The 17,143-nt window shown below is 42.2% G+C and overlaps 1 protein-coding gene across 1 annotated transcript in view; it reads left to right on the forward strand.

The window, feature by feature from the left end:
• Positions 1-2,660: 2,660 nt before the first annotated feature.
• The window catches only part of LOC104954100 (atrial natriuretic peptide receptor 2-like), a 22,385-nt gene continuing 7,902 nt past the window's right edge, over positions 2,661-17,143 (forward strand). The window contains exon 1 of the mRNA XM_010781155.1: positions 2,661-2,672. Coding sequence (XP_010779457.1) covers positions 2,661-2,672 — 12 coding nt within the window. The remainder of the gene's footprint in view (positions 2,673-17,143) is intronic.

Genomic DNA, 17,143 nt, shown 5'->3' on the forward strand with positions numbered 1-17,143 from the left:
CGGTAGCGTAGGCGTGTCCGTGACGTTCTAGCCCGTCTCGACGATCTAGCCATCACCGTCGCGGTTCACTCGTTTTGGGAGTAGTGCCTGCAATTACTCGCTCGGTAGAGCGGTGCGACATAGGTCAAGAATAGAATTATGCGGTCAGGACCACAGTTGTCCTCACTGTGTTGGGTCAAGTGTTTTTTTTTGCACATTATGATTGCAACAGGTGTTAGCATCCTCGCTCTAAAGTCTGCTGCACCTGTAAGATTGTCTTTTGCGGAGCACTTGTGCCATTCTAGGGATGCAAAAAAAAAGTGTAAGTAAGGTTACCGACGCAGATACAGTGCCACTAGAAGTGTAAAGAGGGACGTCTTTTGTTACCGGCTTGAAGCAAAATAAGAGCGCACCATTTTACGGCATAAAATTTCAATGATAAACCGATAATTTTACGCAAACTACGTAACTACGCTCTTATACTGAACATAGAAGTCCTAAATACACACGTCGACCTACATGTACTGAAATCAAACGATCAATAATACTCTATGAAGTCCGTAACACGATATGTTGCAGAAAGTAACAAATGGTTCCACAAACGGTCCGCTGCGACGATAGCTATTAAAAGCCAATTACAACACAGTTTTACCACAATATAAGGTAACGATGGGGAGGGGCAGTTACAACCAGTCGCGTTTGCTCTGCAGTGCGCATGTGCGAGATGGTCCGCCGTATTGGACAACTCCGGACGGCAACCCAAGTAGGACAACATTGACACAGTGGCTTTTGGCAAAGCTCAAAAATAAAACGAGAGAGAGGTGAGTTATTGTTATTACAACGTGACTTCACTATTATTTAACAACTCTTTTTATTGGGTTCTTTTATTTGGGGTTAAGTACATTGTCAGAATAAGTGAGAAATTCATTTAACTTCTGTTAGACAGCTATACAGTATGCCATACATTTTTGCACACATTCACAGTAAATATGTATTTCAGCGCAGACCTGCTGAAATATACCGAGACGGCATCGCGTAACCGCGATTGTCCAACGTGTTGACAAGTTGCTTAAAGCCCTGGTTGCTAACAGTGCTAACTGGGCACATATCTTTAGCGATGTGAAATGTAATGGCACCTGTAATATCTTTGTGTCTCTGCGAGCTCGTCGCGTAGGCCGCTGCTCTGTACAATGCGTCCTGTGACGCACAACCTCGAGTTTGGCGGTGGTTAGGCCCTCGGCATTGAGTTGAAGCACTGCCAGGCCTTGGTTATCGACGGTCGGGATGACTGCCCGTCCGCCGTTCCTAGGCCTACCAGCTCGACGTTTGGTTGGCGACATTCGTTTCGCAAGTTGGTCTTGCACCATTTCTTGCTACTCACAGAGGAGGCCACGTGAAGGCTGTCGTCTTCTCCTCCACAAGCTTGTTAGCTTGGGTAGTAATATTGTTCCTCTTTAGAACATTTTTATTGAATTAAATGGTGTCCAATGTTGTAATTCCAGCCCTGCAACTGTGTTAGTGGTTAACACACACTCAACAGCAGCTCATCCTGAGCCCTGCATCTACTGTATGCCACCAAGAACCACATATTAAAAAATGACAAAATTTATTGATTTCTGGACTTAAATATGTAGGATTTATTTTTATCTACTATGAAGTTGTTCTTCACTGCATACATCTGTCAGCTTTCATAAAGCAGGATTCAGACTATTATGTAAACCGTTTCACACCTGCTTTGTATTGAAACTAGAAAGCACCTCCACCCTCTGTCCCGTATTTCTTTCAGAAGAGATCTGGCAGCTCTGCTTTGCTTGAACTGTGAAAGGTTGTAGTTTTCCTGAATTGCTGTAACGCTTGCTCAGAATACACAAAAAGCGCAATTACATGTAGTTTGGTCCCAATTCCAAAATCATTTATGCCTTTTAGCAACGACCCTGAAAAAGGAGTAGCCTTTATTCAACATCAATTTTCTCAGTTGGAGACGACAAAGGGCTTCATAGATTGCATGTTAGTGGCTTCAGTGCTGACTTTTGCATCAGAATAAACAATAAACTGATCTAAAGAGTGCATAGGCTGTCCGCCCATACCACCCAGACAGGCTGCATAGTAACTGTGATCACACTGCCACAGTTTTGAATAAGATCAGATTCATGACCTGCAGCTCTCCCAATCCCTTGACGTAAAGCTAAAAAATGATTCTGTTATTTCTCATTAAATTAACAAGATGTTGGGTTTAGCAGGCCACATTCCTTATATTTTACACTAAATCAATATCTCTTTAGGTCATCGCAGTGTATTTTGCCAGTCACTATGTTATGTATAGCCACCATTATAATGCTATTAGGAGGCTGTCTGTGCACCGGGGGTTCTGCAGTATGAAAAAGTGAAGGCAGAAGTTCAGAGCGGATGATTGGTTGTCACATATTACGTAATTGTCTCTTAAAAGAGGCTCAGGACATCACTAACTTTGCACTGTTTTATGGCTGTGGTACATGGGTTTGAGAGACCTGAATCTAAACAGAGGAGGCCCCTCGGGGGAGCTCTGACAACGAATTATCTAGCCATGCCATCTGTATCAAAAGACAAGGAGAATGTACACTGCCATCCTCGGGCTTTAGCAAAAGACTCATCACGGCTTACGTATACACTACTGTATGTTTACAGAGGGTGATTAGTGGAGCATGGCTGCCAAGGTACACCCGTGATCCAGATGGCCGGATTTCAGATGCTACTTATCATGCACACTCAGACACGCGTCATAGGGGGCCTCACAAACAGACAGGCAGAGGGACACACTTTGATGATATCAGCCGCCAGGGACCATTACTAAAGCTCTTTAGATTTGAGTATTTTCATTATTTGTTGATTTGCGGCCTCAAAGAGAGGGCTGTTTTGTGATAATGATTACCTTGAGAGTCAAAATTCTGCCTCTGAGCATTTCTGGAATATGATATTATAATTATGATGTCAGTTGAAGTGTCTGGTCAATGTTTTTAGTCTAATTTTCCGGCACTGCAGCCTTTCAGGGCATATTTTTACAATCGCTCCATGAGTAAAATATATAATTTCCCTCATTACAGCAATGGACAGATGTTGAATTCAGATGCATGATGTGCATAAACTCTCCTGTCATTCTCAGTTTTCCCTGTGGGTAGATTATCCTGTTTGCAGGGATTTAAGGAAGGAGACAGAGCTGAGATGATCAGGTGAGTCATGAGAACGCTGCAAATGAACAGTGCCGTGTAACCAGCAATCCGTCATGACTCCTAATTAGCCCCCTGGTGGGAAAGGCAGTTTCACCCTTCAACCTGAACTTGCACCATAATTGCTCTAACACATGCACACATATGCACCACCCTGCTTACTTCTCCAGTGCATGTGCTCACTGCTGTTTCTTTCCCCTCTAAAGTTTCTCTTTCTTTCCAACTAATTAGGGCGCCACTCGAATAACCACAAAGTCCCAGTTCCCATAGTAACTGTAATGTGCAAACTTTCACGCCATAAAAAGTCTCCCCGGACACACACCCACCTCATTTTAGAAAGAACACAGGCTTTCACTGTACTGTGACAGAGATCACATTTTACATGTTATTCCTGGCGTGTTCTTCAGAAAATATGTGGAAATATTTCAGTAGAGGTGGATAGAGAAACTTAGAGGCTAAAGGAACCTTGCGATCCAGCAGACTCAACCTCGTTCACCTTTCACTTTGTCCCTTTTAAAAGTTTAAAAAGTGCAGGATTAAGAAAACACTTAATCTCAGTCCTTTGGGTAATTAACATTTGAATGATTCTCTGTGATCAGACAGAAGATCGGCTTAGTTAACCTTTCAATCAAAAATATGATGTAACATTAATTGATTGGTCATTTCTACATTACACCTGTATTACAGTGTTATTACACCCATATTATGCATTAAAACACCCCTATTACAGACCATACACCGTATTACACAACTTGTACACCCATGTTACATAGTTATTAAAGCCAAATCATACATTAAAACAGCACTATTACACTATAATCATACAGTATAACAACCATGTTACTCAGTTATCATACCCATTTTACACTTTTACAACATCCATATTACACTGTTACTGCACTTTTATTACACCCATTTTACACATGGACACAGTCTGTCAAAGGACTGTATTCCCAAGGATTCAGAAACAATTTAAAGGTAACACCCTCAGGGAGGTCAGCTTGCCAAGTCCTCTGTTGTACTACAGAAACAGTGTGATGATTGATGTGGATGACGCAGTGTGATTATACTTCTCAGTGCATCTTCACATGGTCTCACTATCTCAGCTCTAACCGCACAAAGATGGCAGGGTGGATGTTAGTTTAATTGCGGGCTGGCAGTTGGTGGACTGTGGTGTGTTTATTTGTTTTCAATCAACCTGTGTTTATATCTCTTCAGTACCATATAATTCAAATTATAAGGAATGAAATAGATAAAAAACTTGACATCAAAAATTGGGTTTATTTTCATGAAAATCCAAAGGATAACAACTTGTACCAGCTGTTTTACTATCAAATACTAAATGCTAAAACAGGAATCTGGGATTGCCATTTTTCATAAATTGGAATGGGGAGCTGTATTGATATTCACAGCAGGAGTCCTGGAGACTTGCTCAATGTCTAAAGTTTGATTACATTAACGGTAGATTATTTCTTTTGAACTTCATTCACCGGGCTATTGTTGAGAAATGTCTTGAGATGCTGTCTTTCCCTCTCTCTTGTAACATCCTTCAACCACAGACATTACTTAAACATACAAATCTGATATGTCAAACCACTAAATATTCAATCAATGCATCAAGACAAACTTTAGCGGTAATAACAACTTCAACATTACAGCAATGTATATCATCTCAAAGTGTCAGTTTAACCCATTCACACTGAATTAATATCCTTAATCACTTTTTTCAGACTATCATGAATCTGTGAAATGCAATAAAGGTGTAAAACATAGAACTGCAGTGCCTCAACCACTTCCAGTTTGTTCGATGCAGCCGCTTTGTCAGGACCCCTTTTTTAATGTGGTGGTTAAACCCTTTACTTAGGTTTAGGAAACAAAACTATCGGTAAGGTTAAGGAAAATATAATGTTGAAAGGAGTATGATTGTTGCATAACTTTAGTGAGATATGAAGTTAGGTACGTGGTGCAGCTGTAGTTGCTCTGGGCGTCTTATATTCCCATGGATGTTTTTGCATTGGGCTTAGTGGAAAGCCGGTGCTTTACATACAGATGCTAAGTTGCAGAGGCATGTGAAGAAAGCTTCTGTAAGCAAACATATTATTGTATGATCCTGTAGCATGGTATGGCTAATGCCTGGAAATAAAGTTGCAATGGACATTAAACTATGGTAAAGGAGTGGTCAGGCAAGTTCAACATACTAAAGATTAGAGAAAAATCTCATCGTGGTCACTAAAATGACACAATTTATTGCAATTGGGGTAACATGCACTACTTTTGACATTGGCACATATTGATTGATTCTAATTTTCTTTTCTTCATATACGTCAATTACCATGAATACTGAAAACAAACTGCTGTCAATCTTGGGCTGCTGCCAGTATTACATTTTTGACTTTCAATCTGTCTGGGGCTCTATGATAGCCTACATAGCTGAACTTAAGACACTAAATTAAGAAGAAAGGAGGGGAACTACAAATGTATGTGTATGTTTTTTTGTTTTGTTTTGTTATATTAATTTTATTTTATTTTATTTTTTTTTTTAATGTATTTGTTCTGTCTTTGTATACATTTATGTAGGTATGTGTATGTGTGTACATGTGTGTGGGTATGTGCACACACGTATGTGTATGTGTATGTGGGTACACATATGTGAGTATATGGGTACAAGTATTACTGTTACTATTATTTTTTCCCTTATCTATACATTTTCTTTTAATATTATCTTCTACATTACTTTACTTTTACCTATACATGTATCTATTTTATTTAGTTAGTTAATTTACTAACTAGGACCGAGAGGGGGGGAAAGGGGAAAAATAAATAAAAATATTGACTGTATAAATGTAAACTCATTGTGCCTGACTCAATAAAAAATAAAAAAAATCATTGGTTTGCTGGATGTCAACTACACATGTTTTAAAGCCCAGAGACTTATAAAGAGTCACAATTGTCACTTGCATCAGGGTTAATTTGTGACCATGATGAATGATGTGTGTTACTGTAATAGCTTTTAAAATGTACATTACACACGGGGATTGTCAACTACAAGCATATAGAGCCTCGTTGTTCCCTAACTGCTGCAGCAAAATGCAGCATGTAATCCAATATGACTAAAGCTATTTAGGATATTATATGAGCTGCCATGGCGAGTTCCCTGTTGAGATCTTGAGTCATAAAACGAAAGCCCTTTTCCACCCTGCAATCAAGAGTCAGTGTGAAGGTTTAACTACTGAGGGGAAAGCCCTGGACACTCCCAGAGAGGCAAGCACTTTGACATATGGACACAGAGGAAACCAAGCTTTTTGCAGGATAAAAGAGAATGAAAGAAAACCCATCTCTTCTATGTTTATGAATTGACATTTTGTATTGCTCAGTGTGAGATCTGCAAAGCCAGTTCTGTCTCGTATTATTTGCTCCAGAGTTCATTCTTCAGACAATGACACAGCTGGGATGCTTGTTAACACAAACTGTGTTAGAAACTAAATATGTCCTGAGTCCAGCTGTGTTTCTCTATCCATCTCCTATTGGTCACTGCTGGAGATCTTCAGTGCTGAAGGAGGTGATTGACCATTGACCCATTGATTTGCACGGCACCCTGCGAGGCTTGTGAGGGCGGGGGTTCTTTTCTTGTTCAGCTCTGCTCATGCTGAGGGGCATGATACTGAGCTGTGAATACACAAGGGTTGTTTGAAGGGCATTGGTTTAGACAGCTGAGGTGCAACAGTAGCACAAGGCTCGGTGAATAATTAATAACAAGGTTTCACTGCAACTTTGATCCTTTATGCAGTATCACACTGTCATGCCAAATAACTTTGGAAAATGTGTGATACGTTTACAGAGGTTGGTAATACTATTTTAATTTCAAATAGTAAAGTTTGCTCATTTTAAGAATCAAATTTTTGGTCTTGGTGAGTACTGATACATTTGTGAAAAACACATTTGTTGTCAATTGATTCAATATCATATCATCATAAATTGAAGACTGTAGCATGTTTCTGGTCTCTGTTTGACACAGCTCAATGCAGCTACTAGCACTCGATTGTGTAACGAAACTGTAATTGTATATTAATATTTTAGCAAGGAAGAATAATTTATGGAATAACAAAGACAACATCTCTTGTTCTGCTCTTAAACTTTATGAACATTTGAAGTGTTCTCAATGTGGTTTTGCATTTCAAACTCAGCCTTACTAGTGCAAAAATAAGCAGAGAGGTGGACGGTTGCCGGAAGGTTTTTGGACGGTCATTGGGCCGTCGGTGGACAGTCATTGGGCCGTCGGTGGACAGTCGGTTGAGCTAAGGTGGGCCCAGATGAGACAGAAGATCATACAGATCAGAGAAACGAATGTGTTGTGATGGCACCCACATATCGCTCAAAGTGGCCGTGGAAAATAGCCTAAAAGACAAAAAATGCTGTTATAGCAGACTGTAAACTGTTGGGTTTTTAGTTATGTGGTCCTTGTCAATTGCTCACTTTTAGACCAGCCTCAATTGGCCATTCAAGAAATCATAGTTTTATTTTTAATATCGGAGGTTGCTGCTTGGTCTAGCTGCGTGGGTTTTGCTAGGAGTTTAAATTAGCTCAAGCTTTACCAGCTGCCACATAAGAGTAATGAACACAATGATCATCAATTATCGTCATCATCAACAATTATAATCTAATCCAATAACATATTCACTTTTTACATGTATTGCTACTTTTACTTAAGTTCTGATCACTTCCACCACTGCCTTTACTCTAGTTCACTGCTCGCTATTCTGGAATCATGACACATTTCTTATTTGACCTTTAAAAAAAACAATCAAGGGATCCAGTTCTTCAGCACCTCAGGCACACACATCATTAATCTACTACCTTCACAGCTATAATTCACAAACACATAATGCTTTTCATCCCAATAGAATGCATCCTTAAACAGCATAAGGACTAATGATCTGGCATTATTATGTAAGTAAAGCGTGATTAAAAAAGATTAAACTCAAGTGTCTAGGTTCAGTTTGTTCAAGGTCGCCCTCTTGTCTGTACCCTGACAAAGCGGGGGGGAACATCTTACACCTGTGCCAGCCAGCAGTCTGCACAGTGGGACCAGCAGCTACAACAACAAACACACCCTGATTGCACTTTAAATTAATGAGCTATGCCTAATTGGGTCTGATCATTAAAATGTCTTTGTAAAAATGAGTCACTATGTCTCTCGTCATCTGAAGATGAACTGTTATCTGTAGGCCACTAACATCAGAGATGTACAGTAAGAGACAGGATGAAGACAAAGGAACAAAAATGGACAGCTTTGCAAAACACATATCATACCTGCAAGACATAACTTGTGGAGATGTGTATGGACAACTATACTGTATATTCTCATACAACAATAATATAATTTGTGCGACTGTAGCTTGAAATTGTATACATTTCATTTAAAAAGTAACTACTGCACTGTGAAGTCACTTTACTGCTGGTCAAATTCTTTATTAAAAGTATGTACGTTTTATCACCAAAATGTATTCTAAGTATCCATGGTAATAGGCAATGGTCTCTGTCAGTGTTTAACAAAGTTTCCGTATTAATATTACTGTTTCATTAATGTGTTATTTGCATTTTACTAGTGTAGATGTAAGGGTTAGAGTTAGGTATATGCTTATTTAAGCTACTTTATATACGGTTAGATAATTTACTCAGCAATGTTTCACATTGTATAAGATCATGAAGTGTCGCTGTCCTGTGAAAAACACAAATCTGTAAAACTCCATCTCTTCATATTCAAGTTTGGCATTTTCCAGCTTAACCAAGGGTTTTTAAATGTGTTTACACCAAAGCAAAGGCACACATTATATAAGTTAATGTACTTTGGTAATTATACTTAGTTAAATGTAACCCTTACCTTCAACATAAGCATATTTTTGCCTTGATTCTGCATACAGTCTTGCTACAATAAGACATTTTAGAGATAATTGCTCTCTTAATTGAGTATAAAACCAAGCACTTAGTCATAATGATAAGATCATAATGAATGCTTTCCCTGTTGATCAAAGTGTTTCTCCACCTGACTAATACTCCACACCTTACTATTTAATGACGCTCGGGTACACATTTGTGAAATTGCACTATGGTACTTTTATTAATGTGATGAATACACTTATCATAAATCCTAATCTGAGCAAAACACACATCACATTCTTTCCCAGCTTGCTTTACGTTGCATCCATATTTTTTTTCGGGGAGGGAATTGCATGACAGGCTTCAGTGATAATCAAAGGCATGCAGGTACTGTGCTTAGTGCAGGTCTGGCTCTCTTCCAGATGCTTCCCATGCTGGCTATCAGGTCATTAGCCCAGCATGCTGCACCTGGACTGCTCTCACACATTACTGCTGCTGAGAAGAGGGACAAATTACAGTCATATTATGGCCCCTGCTGCGATGCAAATTAGTTGTTGAATCAAGATGTACAGCTTGCGAAGTTTTTGATGTATTTTTGCTTTGATAGATGTGTGAGACACATGACCTTCATAGAAAAGCCCCCCACTCACTATAGGAAGTGAGTGCAGTATTGTCATTCCTGACTCAGAAGGATTCCTGACCAAACCCTGGCTGGGAATGTTTGTAGGCTGCAATGATTCATTAGAATGTCAATGGCAGTGAGAGAGAAGAAATAGATAGGGGAAACAATCTGTTATCATTTCTATTTTTGAGTCAGAGGAAACCAACAAAACAATGCTCTAAAAATACTGACAGGGGGATGCCAAATATATTTATAGCAATTAATCTATATTGCACACTCTGAGAAAAGCAAATATTAAACAAAACAGAAAGGAATAGTTTGACATTTTGTGATGTACACATTTATTTCTTAGATTGACATGAAACGATTCCACTGACATGTCTCTTGAATATTAAACTGGCCACTTAGCTGTTTTCCATCCATCCATCCATCTTCTCCCGCTTATCCGTGGTCGGGTCGCGGAGGTAGCAGTTCCAGCAGAGAGCCCCAAACTTTCTTTTCCCTGGCCACATCAACCAGCTCTGACTGGGGGATCCCAAGGCGCTCCCAGGCCAGCGAAGAGATATAATCCCTCCACCTGGTCCTAGGTCTACCCCTTGGTCTCCTCCCAGCTGGACGTGCCTGGAACACCTCCCTAGGGAGGCGCCCAGGTGGCATCCTAACTAGGTGCCCAAACCACCTCAACTGGCTCCTTTCGACGTGAAGGAGGAGCCTTCAGTTGAGGTGGTTTGGGCACCTAGTTAGGTGAGAAGTTCGGTCATCCGGGAGGGACTCGGAGTCAACTCCGAGTCCCTCCCGGATGACCGAACTTCTCGCCTTATCCCTAAGGGAGACACCAGCCACCCTGCGGAGAAAACCCATCTCGGCCGCTTGTACCCGCGATCTCGTTCTTTCGGTCATGACCCATCCTTCATGACCATAGGTGAGGGTAGGAACGAAAATGGAGCGGTAGACAGAGAGCTTTGCCTTCTGGCTCAGCTCCCTTTTTCGTCACACACGAGCGTAAAGCGACTGCAGTACGCTCCCGAGCTGCTCGATTCTCCGACCATCTCAGCTCGCATCTGTCCCTCCTTCGAGAACAAGACCTGAGAGTACTTTGAACTCCTTCACTTGGGCGTAAGGACTCATGTTCTCCTATCTTCGTGTGACAGTCCATTAGTTCTGCTTTCCTGCTGATGATACTCATGTGCTGCTAGATCGTCAGACTTCTGAGATGCTGATCCTCATCCCAGCCGCCTTCACACACGACAAAACTATTAGCTCTTAGCGATACGATGTGTCCAGTATAGAGTGCTGAAGGTCGCAGTACTTAACTCGAGTGAGGGCATAGAACGATAATTTATAGGCCTCGCACTGCGCACAGTTCCGCTTCAGTCATCCTCGCATAGCTGTCATGGATTGGCAATGCGGTTAGTCATGCTCGATTTATTCTGCAGTACCCCTTCGCCGCTATTTCATCGACTAGCTCGAAATCGTAAATAATTCAGTGAGCGCGGTTGTATGATTTAAACAACGCAGGGATCTTTTGAGCGCTATGCAGTTGGAGACTCTCTGAATCTGCGATTTTGCGAGCTCATAACCCTACCTCATCGCTAGAAGAATTGATACGACTCTACTAGAAGCCTAGTATAGAGGGACCCCGGTACGAAGCTCTCATGCTGCTTGAGAGTCACAGAGATTGATCTGGACTAGAGAGTAGGGAGAACTCTGCGTGCCCTTCCCCCTCCAAAAAACCCCTCCTGCACCACATAACAACTTCCTCTCAGAATAAAAAACTTTTTTCTTTTTCTCATAAGGCTTTGCTCCTCAGTGTCCATCTGCAATCAGCTGTCTGTGTGTCCTCTGTAATCACCGTTCCTGACACCATTATAAGCGTATATTGTTTTCCGTGCTAGGCTCCTTGCGCCCCGCTTGCAAACTCGCGGAAGCACAACTACTAGAACGGCTCTAACAAACCCCCCCCCGCACATCTTTTCACGACACCTATGGTTTCACATGGCTGTGTGTGTTTCCCCCTCCCCCGCCCGCGACAAATAAAGGTCTCTTTATTGGCGGGAGGTAGGGGAAAAGACCCGTCCCCGCCAATAGGTTGTGCTGCTCTTCCTCCTACCTCTCTCGCACCCACCCCTCACCCAGCTCTCCAATCTCCTCCTCTACATCGTTTGAGTAAATTCTACTTGCGCGGTTGATGGAGGGCGGAGGCGGGAGGGGGGGTAGTGGAGTGGGGGTTAGCCTGTGTTGAAGGTCCCGCGCGCTGCGTTTTTTCCAACGCTGTTTGTTATATAGCTGATATGAAACCTTCAAAAATTACCAAACGTCCTGCGCATTATGAGGCAACCCAAACCTGTCCTGTAATTTGAGCTTTATGGACAGCTCGGGTTATTGGTCTAATTACTGCCTGTCATGCATTAGGTTTAGAAGGTGTAGCTTAAATCTGCAGCAGCGGTCGCTTTGTTCATGTTGCACTGCTCTAAAGAAGAACACGTTGATATGCATGTCAGATGGAACTTGGATTTCGTTTGCGAAGTTAGATTGTTAAAAACCTAAGAATATGGTTATTAAATGCCTCGCAGTTCTTTAATATCTGACTGCCAAGTCGTACAGTGCTTTATGCACATATGATGACCACCAGAATGATCCCAGAATTTTAATACTGGCCTCCCTGCTGGCAACATCGTGTAGTAATACGACTTTAAGGATTAGATACCGTTTAAAAAAAAGCAAGGCGAACGAGCGAACGCTGTACAGACTTCTGCGTACCATCGTCCAGTATCTTGCCGCCATAGCGCAACCAAACCTTGGCGACTGGGCATGGGCTCTTCGAGACCTCCTTGGCGTCTGTATGTGTGTAAGGTTGTCGTTGTGAGTGAGAGGGAGCTATCCAAAATCCTCCACCCTTTAAAAATAAAACATCGTACTGGTGTCATGTAATACCTAAATCAACCGACTCAAGCTGCTTTCTGAGTGATTAAATCGCATCCTGTGCAATATGTAACCGAGTGTGCCTCCTCCGCCTGATGAAGTTGATACTCTTACTGAGGGTGAGTGTGTATTACCATTTAACAGGTGGGCGGACTTCTCGCCTCCGGGGTGGCTCGATCTAGGAGCCATCCTGTAAACTATCTGTATGCCTATGGTGATCGGCAAGGAGAGCCATTAGTCGATCGATTAGTCAGGTAATTGCCCTCATCGGCGCGCGGTGAGTCAATTGTTAGTTATCGGTGGACGTCGGAGAGCAACTTGAGAGGAAATGCTGGGGCTCGTGCTAGATACGGCTCGCTGTTGGATGTTGTGAACACGGCCCTAGATAGAAGCTGTCGCGGCCCTCCTGCATGAAGCCAAACTGAGGGCCCCAGCTCAGCTGCCACACACCCCCCTGTTTTCCCCGCTAGTTGTTCCCTCTCCTTGGAGATAGAAATCCAATACATTACGGTCAAACCATTTGAATTGAGAAGTTGTGAATTTCTATTTATTATCTGTCCAACAAGGGCCAGTGCAACACTAAACCATGTATTCAGTCAAGCTTCCAAATGTCTTATGTTGTTGTTACGCTTTTTCATGCCTAAATTCCAAAGAATCTTGCTGCCGATCAAGACTAGACAGTTTCCTAGACCGCTATTATACCACACACCAGCTGTTTGACAGCTATTAAAATGCTAACTTCATTTAACTTGATAACTTTGAATTTCTAGACGCACGCTATTAAGCACCAATTGCAGAAACAACTGACGCAGAGATATACGCTTTAACGCACACTCTCTAAATTCCCAGGTGAAAAGACAAATCTCATCAATCAGGATTTAATGGAGGTGGTGGCCCCAAAACCGCTCTTGCGGCAGGGAGGGGGCGGGCGAGATCGACACGGGCTACCAGGCACCTAGACCGAATGGTATGCTCAAAGCAGAGAAGGCAGCTGCATCGGGGGCGTGGCGCCCTGTACCTCTTGGATAGACGGATGCGGAAACGATACCTCCGAAACAAACCCTGCTTCCTCACTTTCCTCTTTCGCCGACTTTCAACCCCTCGCACTGCGCGCCATGGTCAACTATGGTTGCTCTCTGCTCCAGTTCCTCTGTGTCAGGAAATCCATCAACCAGGGAGTGGAAGAAGATTTTCTGCCTGAGCAGGACAGATGAGCATGCGGTAGTTTCTCACTGTCTGTCAGGGCGCGTATTGGATACTGGCAGAAGTTCAAGTGGGCACAGAAGAAATGGTTTAAGAGGCTGATGGTTAGAAACCGCTGCGTGATTTACCTTCTACTCAAAATGGAGTTAAAACGTCTTAGGCTCAAGCCAGCTGCGGATGAGCTGTCCACATGTACATCTGCGCCTTCCGGTGCTTCCAGAAGATTATGCCCTTGTGAATCCCGCTCGCTAGCTAAAAATCAGCCCAACATGCCTCTCCAGATGGCCACGAGGAGGGAAGGCAAATATTTTGCATTGATGTACATAAGAGAACTGAAGGTGACGCCACCGGTGTGAAAAGAATGGTTTTGGAGTGCCGGATTCGCGGGCCACTCCAACACGCTGTCACTGCTACGCTGCTCGCTAGGCGAGTTAGTACCAAGATCTGGCTTTACTTTATCACTCTGGACTTTGAAACAGTGTATTTTGTGTTGTGTTTCGTGTCTGGGCAACGGTTTTTTACAGAAGAATAGTATCGAGGTCAGCCTCTGTACAGTATTCCAGGCTGAAAATTACACGTAAGGCTTCTCGCTAAAGCTAGACCTTCCGGGTCTTTGTGATTTTCTTTAGTAGCCTGTGAGTAGTCATTCATGAAAATATGTAAGCTAAGGCTGCTCAAGAAAATAAATGTAACCAATTGAGGCAAAACAGAAAGACAAATCTGCTAACGGGCGAAAAGCATTCCTGGAGACCGTTTTAAAAAACAAAAAAAAACACGTCATGATCTGGTGCAACTTTGTTTGAAAACTTGTGATATAGAAAGAATATATTAAACCAGACTAGGCTACCTGCTCGTTAGTGCTGATCAAAATTCGCTGCGCGATAGGATACAGTGTGCTGCACAATCCTGCAATATGATTTATGATGCGAAACCACCCACTGCAAATTGCCGGGGCAATGTATTATTTGCTTCCTTTGGTGATAGTTTCGAGACGACCTCATTCTGGTAGGTGTTCGCGTCGTCAGGGCTTAAAACGCTTACTGTCTTCTTAAAAAATAACCATAATCTTCAGATGCTCGATCCAGTTAAAGGCATAAATCCAGCCTACTGAAACTCCCATTAGTTGAAGCTAATCTTTTTTCTTTTCTCAAAGCTTTGTATCTCGTCGGCGATCATCCTAGGCGTTTTCGTCGCTAAGAAATGATTGGTGGTGTAACGCTGAAAGATTGTACTCAAACGCTGAAGCCAGATGTTGTGAGGCCTGGATGCTAGACTCGCCCGCGCCAGCCCGAACTAGTCAGCGATGGTATTCTGAGTGAGACTAAGAATTGTAGTAACTTGTGTGCTCTGTCTGACTTCCCGTTGCTGTTTGAACCACAAGCATACAGATTAAGCTTGTCATGGTGCGTTCGAGCCTTTTTCCCTGAAGGTGTACCGTGCGATTGTGTTTTTTAGATGGCGCTGGTTAGATTATGCAAGCACAAATCTCGCTGTGATAATTGTGTCCCCAAAGAAGAATCCTGTAGTTTTCTCTGTTACACTTTTCAAGCACTTAAAGCAAGTTTCCCTTCGTCAGTGTGGAGGTTGATGGTATTTATATGTAACGGACTTTGATGAGAGATGAAATGATACAGTCCATAATATTGATACACGCAATTATTTTGTTAATTAACATTTACTGATTTAAACTCCTACTAGTAGTGAGGATTGCTAATGATTATCATAGTAAATTCTGGAGCTTAAAAAAAGCTGATTCTCATATAAGTTTCTTATATTAGCAGCCAAAGCCGCAAATCTCGTGATCTTAGCTCTCGAGGGACATTTCGATATGCAATATTTCATATGCCTTGTCAGTATAGCACCTTCTATTACATCTTCATGGCCTATGTCCGGTTATAGCTTGAGTGAATTTATCAGAGAAGATAGCTCTAGCGAAACCCCTGATGTACTATATGTTTGTTCTTAAGGTTGTATCTTCTGGTCGAATGCGCTTATGTGAAGGTAGGCGCTGAATGCAATTCCATGTAATGTAAGTCGAATCATGCTGCCCCTAGAGCTCAAAATGCAGGGCAAATTCAGGCCACGCCAATAAATGAGAAATATTTTCAATCCATTTGAGGAATCACTAATCGCCCAGCATTGGCGAGAACCGCTTGCCCCCGACTTGCACAACAGATTTGACGACGACCGTGTTCTATATTCGTATAAACAGAGCGCTCAGTACTGTTACGAGAGGACACTTACAGGTGGGATGGGTAGATTATTTCACTCTATAATACACCGCAAAAAAAAACCGAAACCTTTTGTTATAATTCCTGGACGCACTTAATCCCGATAGGTACTGATACACTATAATAGCACCGCATGCTGTGAAAAAAATCATAAACAAAATGTCACTCTGTCGGACAGGCGTAGCACTGGTAAAAAGGCCGACAACTCATGTTTGTCACCGGCCGTGGCTAAATATGGATGGCTTCTGCCGTCGCCTTCCATCTTGAGCATAACTATTCTGGCCTATTGGTGCCTCGTGCGGGTTCGTGCGTGTGTGGAGAGGGCCTCTGTAACGCCCAATGGGGTTTTTCGCGATTCAAATATAAGGCACCCTCGAGTGTTATTCTCAATTATGCCTAGCTCCAGCTTTAAAGTTTGTTGACGTTTGGGACGTTTGGAATTTTCCTGATTGGTGATTTTTACTATATTAATTTCCAGATAGAGTATAAGCGGCTAATGAAATCGCTAGATAACAAAATAAAATGTTATAAATCCCCGATCAATTTGGTGAATTATCGACGACCAGCTGTATTAGACGATAGATGTTATAGAGTATACTTGTGCTCAATATGAGCACAGCTTCGCAGAGGCCCCCTCTATAGCAGCCCTGTGCAATGCTGCTCAGCCCGATTATTACCGAAATGACAATCGACTCTGTCTGTCCATTTTATGACAGCGCATGCTTTTATGTGTATTCTCAACTCCTATAAAACATGTGACCATAGTATCTTCTTTTCATGTTACTAAAGATACGGACCGGCGGTGCATATCCCAGCTGTGTATTCTATTGCGCTGTATATACAAAGCTAGGATATCTCTGGAGAAGCCCATAATATACTGATTGAACGAGACTTTCGTTTAATTAAGCTGTTACTGCAAGTTTCCCTTCTTTTAATGGCTGTTAATGAGTAAAAAAAAAAAGTTAACAGGAGGTCCCCGTGCTTAGTGAACATAGCATGGACAGAAGATTTGCTTCTGTCATGGATTGACATTCAAAGAGGGGGTAGTTGCATGCAGCGCAGCGCGTCCTTTGGTAAATAGGTGTGAGCTGCAATTCAAAAATCTA

This window comes from Notothenia coriiceps, unplaced genomic scaffold (assembly GCF_000735185.1).
Source record: "Notothenia coriiceps isolate Sejong01 unplaced genomic scaffold, NC01 NC01_scaffold00000491, whole genome shotgun sequence".
In the NCBI taxonomy this organism is placed as follows: Eukaryota; Metazoa; Chordata; class Actinopteri; order Perciformes; family Nototheniidae; genus Notothenia; species Notothenia coriiceps.